We start from the raw sequence: 11,896 nt of genomic DNA on the forward strand, positions 1-11,896 counted from the left end.
GGCTATGGCAGCATATCAGGCGAGAGTGACTCGTTATTTCAACAAAAAGGTCAAGCCTCGGAGCTTCAAAGTTGGAGATATGGTTCTACGTAAAGCTACTTTGGCGACTAAGGACCCGGCTGAGGGAAAGCTGGCTCCTAATTGGGAAGGACCTTATAGGGTGATTGAGTGCAAAAGAGCAGGAGCATACCACTTGGAAGATTCCAAAGGTAAGACTCTTCCGAGGCCTTGGAATGCTGAGCACCTTAAAAAGTACTATGTCTAAAACGCTGCGATATGTAATTTGTTCGTCATTTCATTACTTTATTTTAATGAATAAAAGTATCTCGGAGTTATGCAGCATATAAGGTTCATATGTACAAAATTAAATGATTTCATTAATCTTAGAGAAGACGGCTGAAAAGGTGCTTCCAAGCAGGATGCAACCAAAAGAAGCATTCTCTAAAAGAACTCTCCAAGACCTAACTCGGAGTAGCATAAAAGAACTCTCCGAGACCTAACTCGGAGTAGCATAAAAGAACCTTCCGAGACCTAACTCGGAGTAGTAAAAAAAAAAAAAAAACTCTCCAAGAACTAACTTGGAGTAGTATAAAACTCTCCGAGACCTGACTCGGAGTAAGAAAACGACTCTACGAGACAAAAACTCGTTATAGTGTAACTAAGGCTAAAATCAACTACCTTAGGCAACAAACAAAAATCAGAAAGTTGTTACTTCGAGATTCATAAAAAACTCATTTCATTAAGAAACTTAAGGTATGTACAAAGAGCTATCATATGGTATTACACTATTTTGCCTTAGGGGCAGAAGCAAGATTAACATCGGGGGCCTCGGCAGAGCCGGACTCGGCAGAAACGGCCTCGGACCGGGTGTCATCTGGATCAGACTCGGCACCTTGGCAATGTTGAGCCGAGAAGGGGTCGAAGAAAAATTCTTTTATCCCTGCGGCGTCAGGCATTTGTTCTTGGCCTAGGTTTACCAGTTGAGCCATAGCTGCGTCCGAGCAAGGGATGTCCTCGATCTTTACCCTGTCGAGATCTATTTTTCGGGTCGAGTCCTTAGCCCATGCTCGAAAGGTTTCAAAGCCAAGAATGAGTCTGTCAGCCCAGGCGGAGTTTCGGACCCATGAAGCAAAGGATAGCTGGCGCAAATAACTGGCAACTTGGCTTTTAGCCTCCTTTAACTGAGCTTTCACCTGAGCGTATTTGCCTTTGAAGAACTTCAGTTTCTCCTCAGCAATCACTTTGGCGTCATTTGTTTTTGCAACCAAGGTTTTCTACTCCAGGATTTCAGCCTGAGCCAATTCCAATTGATCCGAGACGCTCGAGTGCCTTTCCTCCAATTGGTTCCGATCTTCTCTTATAATGGAGTTGTCCTCCTGGAGTCGGCTTATTTCAGCCCGAAGACCCTTAATCTCGGCCACCAACTCCGCAGCCTCAGACTCAGCCCTTGTCCGAGCCGCAGCCATCTCGGATGTTTCGGCCTGCATTATTGACTGCTGTTGGCCCGAGAGCAATAGTTCCTCATCTTGCTTAGCCACTACCTCCTTTAGTCTGGTATTTTCGGCTTCCAGGTCAGTGATTAAGCCTTGGAGGATGTCGGTCTTTTTGGTCGATTCCTGGGTTACTTTCCGGAAATAGCAGTACCAAACCAACGACCTCATAATAGCCTGTGGCAAAGATTCTGTCAGTATGTTTATGCATAAAGTAAAAAGAAAAAAGAGGTAGTATACTTACAGTAAGTTGAAAATAAATCATCTGCTCTGTCATGCCTTGAGCAGAGATGTCACGTTCCATGGTAAAGCTCTCGTGCGGAATTAAATTTACCAGTGCCAAGAAGGGATTACCCTTCAAATCACCGCTAAAATCTGCCAGACGTCCGCCGACAGTCCAGTCTACTCCTTGAGGCCTAATAGCCGAGGCAGAAGAAGATGAGGTCTCGGCAGTAGGCTCCGTCTCTTTAGCCGATGCCTTCTTGGTAACCTTCTTGACAGGAGTCGGCGTCCGAGCCCTAGTAGATGGAGGCGCGTGGACCTCTGGTTCAGCCTCATCAACAGGAGAAAGAGGTTTAGCTCCTTCGACCGCTGCAGTTGGCCCCTTGGTCTTCTCACACACCATCTCTACGGAGCTATCCGAATGCTCCACCAACTCTATATCATCCAAAATGTGTTGGATGTTGGAGCCCAGGGGTTGGAGCGAGAGAGATTGGATGGGAATTGCATTCTTAGCCTCAAGGCCATCCGAGGCCAAAGGAGTGGCATTTAATGGGCGTGCTGGAACAGGCTCGTTGGCCAGAAAGGCCTCAACCTCTGCAACTGACTTCACCACAGGCCCAGGAGCAGCCTTTCGCCTAGCTGCTAGCAAGCTAGCAAACTGATCCTGTACCTTCACTTCTGCTGCTTTCACCAGCTTCCTCTTTTTAGGGTAAGGAGATTCGGGTTCTCCTAATCCCTCAGGCTCGTCAACCAAGTGCAGAGCCCTAGCTGCCCGGGTTGGAGGGTTAGGTTTTGTGGCCACTTTTAAGGGCCCTGTAGTTCGAAATTGTGGAGCACCAGGAGGGTCCACTCTCCCACTAATTCTTAGAGCTCCCCCAGTTTGAAGTGGAGGATTCTTCTGCTTGGGTAACTCGACCAGTTTGCCTTTACCTTTATCAAGCCTGGTCTTCCGGGGGGTAGCTCCTCGGGTGTTGGCCGCTGGAGGGTCTAAGGCAGGAACCTTTGGGTCTCGGACAACCGCAAAAACAGGTCCCTTCTTACCTCCGCCATCGCCTTTTTCCAATCTGACGAGGCCTCCTCCTTGCGAGGCCGTATTCATTAGCAATGAATAGCTTAGTAAACTCTCGTGTTTTTGAGTCCACCTTAAAACTTTATTCATGCGCTGTTGTTCGTCATCGGTAAGGGCTGGCTCTTTAGAGGCGTTCACTGCAGGAACACTGGTTTCCCGAGGCACTCTCGGACCCTGGGCAACTTCGGTGGGATGAAATTCCCACCTCCCTGTTGCAAAAAAGTACTTTCCCTTCCACGCATGGTTGCTGGAATATTTACCATCTACGTGAACGAATTTCCCCCTTCGTGACTGGAAATTGTATAAACCATCACACTTTGGGTTCTTTTGAAGGCGATATACCCACAAAAATTCCCGGGCTGTGAGATGATGCCCCGGTCCGAGTGCCAGAGGCCAAAGCAACACGCAGGCATGGATAAGTCTCCATGCGTTGGGCACAATCTGATGGGGAGCTAGATTCAGATAGCTCAGCAACTCTCGAATGATCGGCGGAAAGGGTAAGCGAAAACCAGCACGGAACATCGTCTCGTACAGACAAACCTCGTGCGCATCAGAACGCACTATTGCACCTATCCGTTCATTGTCGAATCGCAGCTTCACGGATTTGGGGATAAAACACTCCTCCCGAATTCTGGCTTCATCAGCCTTAGTTAACAACGGCCGCCAACAGGCTGGGTAGGTGTTGTCGCCGAGGCCATCAGACCCTGATCCCTCATCTCCAGACATGGTTTATGAAAACGAAAAGAGCTCTCGAAGAATAAAGAAGAAAACAGAAAAGCTAGAAGCTGCTGCGGAGGATAGAAAGAATGGGAAAAGAGAAGATACTGTCCTTTAAATAAGATCGCCTCGGACACGTGTGCATTAAATGCGCCATGTGAAACAGGGCCTCGGAAGCTCAACCGACGCCGCCTCCAGATGACACGTGTAAGGAACTCGAAAGCCATCATTAATGAAGCGACAGGGTCTCGGAATCTCAACCGACGCCTGGAAAGTCAAAAGTCAAATTTTCCCTCAAATATTTGAGATTTGAAATTTAAAATTTAAAATTTTGCCGCCTTGCTAATCCGATACGGAGTCGGAAAAAACATTGTCTGATTCGGTTTTCTCTTAAAAGCTGGCCTCGGTTCATTCCAACAAGACATGAAATTTCTTTAGTTTTGCAAAACTTCGAAATTTGGGGGTAACTGTTGGGTCATGAACTGGCTTACTATTTATTGAGCAGTCCTTAGGCCCGGCCAGAAGGGGCCCAAATCTGAGATCTGTTTATGGGAGGCCCAAATCCGAGACCTACTGGTGTAATCCGAGACGAGACCTCCTCACACAGTCCGAGACGAGACCTCTTCACACAGTCCGAGACGAGACCTCCTCACACAGTCCGAGACGAGACCTACTCACACAGTCCGAGACGAGACCTACTCATATGATCCGAGACCACGAATTTGAAGCAACCTCTAGCCGAGACCATAAAGTCCGAGAATAACTCAGGATTTGTAAGTCTCGGCAAAAGGTGTAACTTCGATATCCTGAAAGATGTTATTTTTAATATCTGAGTAATCTTATTATCAAATTGCTTACAATCAGAATATATCTTGCACATATCCACGAAGATATGACAATTGATCACAAAGGCGATCAAGTCCTATTCAAATGCTTTAAGTTGATACGGCCTAAACAGATTACAAAGTTGATCCTCTGATCCCATGTCGCTGAAATAGTGGAACAACTAACAAACATGATCTTTCATTCAAATGCTTGTTCAGCTGATACTAAAGGATAAGATTCCTGAATACATGGGAAATCAAATCCTCTCCCTGCCTATAAATACAAGTCATGTGGTCAAAGCAAAGGTAATCACAACTCTCATTCTCTGAGCTCCATAACTGTTGACAATATCTCTTTTCTTTCTCATTCTGACTTAGGCATCGGAGTGCTCACGCCGGCTCACCCTCGGTCACTTCGATCCTTCTTTCTTTCTTGTTGTGCAGTCAAATATTTTGTGTGTCGGTCAACTTAAGCTCAGCAGGCGTGTCACGTCATCACTTGGAAAACTGTGCATCAACAGAGGTATTTAACCATTTATTTATAGTATAGCCACTAAATGAGATAATGATTAGGCGGATGATTTGGGGTTAACTAGGTGTAACCGATGGAGAGTTAGTGATGACTGGGCGGAAAATTCGGGATCCATGTGTAACTAACAGAGAGTTGATGAGAAGATCTTTCGTTTGTGATAACCGAACGTTCGGATAACTTTATTGGCGTGCATAACGCTTATAGGCATTTACTAACTTGTAACCGACACCTCTTCTTAATAATCATTGAACAACTTTCTTCCATTTATACTTATATCCTTGGGTACCTACCCCCCGAGGATTATGATATAGTATATGGGAGACACCTCCGATAGTCTGAGCAATTGATGAGCTTGACCTTTTTGGGCTGGCCCTGTGGTAGTTGAGCTTTGAGCTCATATTGACATTCCTTGATGATCTGGGCCCATGGGCTCAGGTCTTATAAAATGTATGAACAAAGCCTGCCGAAATTTTAGATAGAAATTTTAAATTTTGAGTGATGATCAATCATATGCTAACTACACGTATTAGCATATGATTGGATTTAAAATTGAAAGAATTTAACATCCTCTAACACTCTATAATTATGTCTGGACACAAAAGTTGTAAAATAATTGTATATGGAGCTTTTTTTTTTAAAGGAACAAATGGATAATTAATCACCACTGTGTTCTCATCAGATTAAAATATCTTTACTACACCATTTGAAATAAAATAGTTGCATTGAGTATGCAAATTGGTATGACAATCAAATAAAATGTAACAATAAATGTAAAAGGACGATGTGGTCTAGTGGCATTTGGGTTGTATTAGTGGAGCCTAGATTTCAAGGTTGAATACTACAATGGAAAGCGCTTGTGGTTATTGGTTTGTCCATTGGCTTGGGTGCTAGTAGAGTCATTGGTAAGGCTTGCGTTAAGCTATGACTCAATCAGTTTTAAGCGAACACTTACGATTCCCAATGTTTAGGTCCCCTCTCAACAATGACCAATGAGTAGCTGTCACCATGGTCACGCCTAAATAAAGTAACCACTCTAATTGTCCCCCACCTACCTTTTTGCTTAAAAAAAAAAAAAAGAAAAAAAGTAAAAGAACTATAAGTGTTTATCTAAGAGGAGTACCTAGAGTAGTAGTGTTGGGAGGGGGCTTTTGATCGTTAAACTATTTTATTTATTTTTCACTTCTTTTCTATTTAAAAAAATAATAATAAATTAACAAATAACCATAAAAAATAAAAATAAAAATAAAACATTTTCAAATCAAAAGCTAAAAATACTCTCCAAAACACATGAACCAACAGATATAAATTAAGGCCATGCTTCGTTGCATATATGGGAATCCCGTTAGTTGGAATTTCCTTAATTAAGTGAAGAGAGCTGATTAATTATTTTTAAATGTGATATTGCTGCTACATGTACATCATTTGCTTTGTGTTGTTTTCTGTCATCTTACATACATATATATAAATCCTTTCAAGTAAACAATAAAATATGAGGGAAACAAATAAGAAGACCTTAATTTCTTGAAAGTTAAATAAGCATGCCGATCGAACATGAAGATCACAGCAATGATTCTAGGGGGATCGAGGACATGCAGTAGTTGATACTTTTTTTTTAATAAACATATATATCAAGAAGTTATAATCTCGTTTCAAAACTCATGCTTTAAGAATTCCGTCTAGGTATCATCTAAAAAAATTAACACATTTATTTGTTACTTATATAAAAAACCATAGAAGACCTAATGAAAAGGTTATCATGTGTATAAAATGTTATATAACTGTCATATAATTAGGATGAAATGGTAATGAAAATTAACTATTAATTCTTATTTTTTACAAGTTCTTATTAATTCAAAAATTGATTTTCAGTGCCACGGCATTTTAATTATATTACAATCGTAAAAAAGTCTACTGAATATTTTTTAAAATGGTAAAAGCCTAGATAAATAGAGTGATTATAAGTCTAATATTTTTGAAATAAGGTTTACTTTTTAATACGATAAATGGGTTTTTTTTACATATCTTGTACTTTTCTGTACATTTTTTATTCAAATCAACCATTAGTCCTACAGATCCAATTGCTGATGATGTACAAGCGATTTACCTATATATAAGAGATCTCTTTTAATAAAATAAAAATAAAAAAAAGTAACGCAGGACCAATTAAATATTTAATCTCTTTTCTATAATTTTGTTATTAACATCAAGGATCACGTGGGCGTGGAATATGCCAATAAAAGAAAGGAAATAATAATAATAATAGTAATAATAATAATTCCTGTTGATGAGGCCCGAGGATATCTTGCATATCCATATATAACACAGCCTGTTTTCTCGTGCATCTGTTTTAATTAATGCTCAGTTGAGTCACCTTTATGGGCAGTTTGAAATATATATATACCTTTGTGGACCACTCTATCTATATTTTTTTATTTTTTTATTTTTTTCCCTCAGCATGAATGTGACTCATATTATTCTTTGATACCGCCTGTATATATATATATATATATGTCTTATGAATCTGTGTTCCATATAACAAAGAACACAAACAAACGTGAGGGAGAAAAATAGAGAGAGAAAGACAGAGATGGGGAGTCACTGCGATGACAGCATAGTCTCTTCCGTGAAGATCCCGACGATCAAGTTCACCAAGCTTTTCATCAATGGAGAATTTGTTGATTCCATTTCAGGTTTTCAACTCATCTCTACATCCGTTTAGTTCCTTCATATATATAGACTTTCAGTTTATGATTTAAGATATGTAGACTACGTAACTTCAAATATTGTAATTGTTCCACCCCCAAAGAGCTTTGGTTAAAAGAATTTCCGGGGAAAAAGAAAAGGAAAAGGATGATGATGATGATGACCTCTTTCTCGTGAAACTCATTAATGATGTAGTTGAAACATTTTTAACGTTCTCCAAACTAGTTGCAGTTTTTTTCTCTCCGAATTAAAGGGTATCGGGGACTCATACATCGATCTTCATCTACCAATATTATTGCTCACCTTAATTCCGCGAAGAACCCTACCTATTATTGGCTGTTATTTATATATATTTGCATCTTATTAATATTATTATTTTTAATTCCAAAAAGTCTCTAAACAAATAACCTTTTGTCTTCATAGAAAACTACTGCTTTTTAATTAACAAATTTATGACATAATTAATTAAGGTAGGCGTAGAGATAGAGCGATCACATGCGTGACAAATTAGGAAGGAATGAGATTAAGTCAACTTTACCTCTCACAATATATTTTGATTTAATAAAGTTTTCTCCTACTAATTTGAAATATGTTCTGTTTGTCTGTCAATGTTGTCGGAATTGAGATTGTCTAGAATTTTTTTAAAATTTGAGATTCTTAAATTCATAAATATCCGTCGTTCATTTCATCTTAGGGTCTAAAATAACTCATGTTTCAAAATCTAATGAGAAAACTACTAAGTGGCAGCTGAAATTTAATAAGGTAGTTTTGAAACATTACTTATTTTAAATGCTTAGATGAAATAGACGGCTAAAATTTAAAAAGAATTCTAAGAGACCAAATCCATATTGTCTTACGTGGTGATTTCTTATCATTCTATTAGTTTAATGAAAGCCGGCATTTTTTAAGGCCGGCAGCTGAGTTACCGATGCATCAAAGTTATTTTTAGACTAATTTATCAAATTTTGGGGTACCGTAAATTTTCTAAACATTTAATTTAATAAATAAATAGGGAAAACTTTCGAGACAATAGATCCAAGAACAGGAGATGTGATAGCGAGAATTGCCGAAGGAGACGAAGAAGATATTGACTTAGCTGTCAAGGCGGCTCGTGATGCATTTGACCATGGTCCATGGCCTCGCTTGCCGGGCTCTGTATGTAGACTCGATCTCTCTATCTTTGATTTCTCCATTATTCTTAAATTACTAATTTCCATCGATCGTTTTCTGTTTTTTAACAATTACAAGATAATTCGTACCACTACTTTAGCTAGCTTGCTTGCTTCGAATTAGAAACTACAAATTCCAAGTCATACGCACTCAAATTTCCAAGTCAAATAGCGATGCGTGAGGGAGAGATATAAGGAAAAAGCCAGCTTGGCAACTTGTGCGGTTGACTGGAAAAATGCTGGCTGTCGACTGACATGTTTCATTGTGATCTCTTTCAATTTTGTCGGTTCAATTAAATGGTTGGTGATAATTTGTGACAAAGTCCATGAGAGCTAATTAAATTTGGGTTTGAACTAATTAACGTAAAAGGTTGAAACAATAAAAAAAATAAAAAATAAAAAATAAAGATTACTTGTGTAAAACTCACTCTCTCTTCCATGGTGCCTTCAATAGGCCATAATTTTGCAACTACTAATGTAAATTATGTTTTTCTTTCGCGGGGCTCTTCATTGTTGTCAGGAGAGAGCAAGGATAATGATGAAATTCGCCGACTTGATTGATCAAAATGTAGAAGAACTAGCTGCTTTGGATACAATTGATGCTGGGAAATTGTTTAGCATGGGCAAGGCCGTGGACATTCCACAGGTTGCAGCTACTCTTCGTTACTATGCAGGTGCAGCTGATAAAATTCATGGAGATGTACTAAAAATGTCCAGTGAATTCCATGCATACACGTTGCGTGAACCTATTGGTGTCGTAGGACACATCATTCCTTGGAACTATCCAAGCACCTTATTGTTCATGAAAATTAGCCCTGCTTTAGCCGCCGGGTGCACCATGGTTGTCAAGCCTGCTGAGCAAACGCCTCTATCGGCTCTCTATTATGCTCATCTTGCTAAGCTGGTAACTTGTGATGATTAATTTATTTGATCAAGTCATACGTTATTTATATTGCCAATATGACTCAATTAAGTCCTCGTTCGGCTTTTATGAGGTCCAAAATTTTTCTTTTGACCTTTTGTCTCTTCTTTTTTTCAAGGCGGGCATGCCAAATGGAGTGCTCAATGTTGTAACCGGATTTGGACCAACAGCTGGGGCAGCTGTTAGCACTCACATGGACATTGATGCGGTAATTTCTAGCTTTTAATTGAATGTTTGTTTTATTTATATGAACATTTTGATAAATTTATGGAGTCATTAATTTCCTTGTTTTGCATGTATGACCTTGAATTTCCATATGCTTGTTCTTGTTTTTTCAGATTAGTTTCACTGGTTCTCCTGAAGTAGGACGTAAAGTAATGAAGGCGGCAGCAGAAAGCAACTTGAAAGTGGTTTCACTTGAATTAGGAGGCAAGTCTCCCCTTATTATTTTCGACGATGCCGACGTAGATGTAGCTGCTCAGTTGGCTCTCACGGGCATCCTGTTTAATAAGGTGAAGTCATTTTTATTTACTATATTTCATTAAAGAAATGTAGCTTAATTCAATGCCATTCTTTGTTTCCTGATTTCATTTTTCTTTTCAGGGAGAAATATGCGTGGCAAGTTCTCGTGTTTATGTTCAAGAAGGGATATATGACGAAGTTGTAAAGAAATTGGTGGAAAAGGCAAAAGCTTGGGTAGTTGGGGATCCATTTGATCCTGAAGTTCAACAAGGACCCCAGGTATGTAATGAGGCCTACAAAGATTTTTTCTTTTTGGTCGTGGTGTACAAAGGAACCAAATACAAACCAAACAATGTTATTTAAAACTTTTAAATGATGTGAAATTCTTAACATCAGCAAACACAACAAAATAAAATTTAGATTGTGAAATGATTCATCTTCGTTTTGTTACGTGCAGGTCGATAAGAAGCAATTTGAAAGAATTCTTTCCTACATTGAGCATGGCAAGAGAGAAGGAGCCACACTGTTAATTGGGGGCAAACCCTTGGGTGGAAAGGGATACTACATTGAGCCTACAATTTTCACAGATTTCAAGGTATATCTTCTTCATTTTACAACACATGGAGATCTTAGTTCTTTGTTTTTCTTTTTCTTCATCTATTGTTGTTCTTGATGACTTGGTCAGGAAGAAATGCTTATAGCCAAGGATGAAATATTTGGACCTGTGATGGCCCTTGCCAAGTTCAAGTGAGTAAACAAAACTTTTGCAATGAAGTGCTCTTATTTAGCAATTTTAGTAGTGATTAAAGAGCTTTTTTTTTTTTCTTCCTAATTATGAAAAATTACAGAACAATTGAAGAGGCAATTGAGAGGGCGAACAAGAGTAGATATGGACTAGCGGCGGGTATCGTGACCAAGGACTTGAATGTGGCTAACACTGTCTCAAGATCAATTCGTGCTGGCACCATTTGGATCAATTGCTATTTTGCTTTCGACAATGATTGTCCTTTTACAGGGTACAAGATGAGCGGGTTTGGAAGTGATTTTGGATTGGATGCCCTTCACAAATATCTTCATGTGAAGTCGGTTGTAACTCCCATTTATAATACTCCTTGGCTTTGAACTAATATCCCTTCAGTCATACCAAACAGGGAAACACGTTTAGTAATATTATAATTATATGCAATAAAATTGAAGTTATACACTTTGTTGTATTCAAAATGATCAATTTGTGTCAAGCTCGATATCTCAAATTCTGTATTTTGTCAAAGACATGGTAGCAGCGGGTTGTGTAATTCGATTGCTTTTATTTTATTTTCTTTTTTTCTTTTCCGCTTTAATTTCTATTTCTGTATTAACAACTTGAACTATTATAGTATGTTTGGTTTTAAGAAATTTGAATTTATTCCAAAACTCCAAAAATGAAGTTACTAGATTTGCTTGCAAAGCAGTAATATATGATGTGTGGAATAGAATTAGGAATCTAATAAAGTTTGATCTTATTTGTGAAAATCGGAGATTTATTCTCAGTTTCCCCAATGAGGATATCACCTCCATTTTGGTGTGATAAATGATCTTTCAGATCACGAAGAAGGAAAAAAAACATATATAATAAAATAAGTCAATCACACAAAATACCAATATTTATTTTGGTTGATTTAACAAGCATATATTTATAGATGGAGACGATTAAGAAAAAATTTCACTATAAAAAATAAATTGCAAAATAATAATTAAAAAAGAAACACTCAAACCTAAAATCCTAATACACTATACCACTCACGTT

At 38.9% G+C, this 11,896-nt stretch overlaps 1 protein-coding gene across 1 annotated transcript; it reads left to right on the top strand.

The window, feature by feature from the left end:
• The first annotated feature begins 7,406 nt into the window (after positions 1 to 7,406).
• On the top strand, positions 7,407 to 11,429 carry LOC132166069 (aldehyde dehydrogenase family 2 member C4). The gene is made up of 9 exons (XM_059576823.2): positions 7,407 to 7,544; positions 8,570 to 8,712; positions 9,247 to 9,630; positions 9,767 to 9,856; positions 9,987 to 10,160; positions 10,252 to 10,389; positions 10,568 to 10,705; positions 10,796 to 10,857; positions 10,959 to 11,429. Exons 1-9 carry the CDS (start codon positions 7,442 to 7,444, stop codon positions 11,230 to 11,232), a joined length of 1,506 nt encoding a protein of 501 aa, XP_059432806.2. The 5' UTR covers positions 7,407 to 7,441; the 3' UTR covers positions 11,233 to 11,429.
• Positions 11,430 to 11,896: the final 467 nt, after the last annotated feature.

Source organism: Corylus avellana, chromosome 11, assembly GCF_965113065.1.
Source record: "Corylus avellana chromosome 11, dhCorAvel1.hap1.2, whole genome shotgun sequence".
Classification (NCBI taxonomy): domain Eukaryota; kingdom Viridiplantae; phylum Streptophyta; class Magnoliopsida; order Fagales; family Betulaceae; genus Corylus; species Corylus avellana.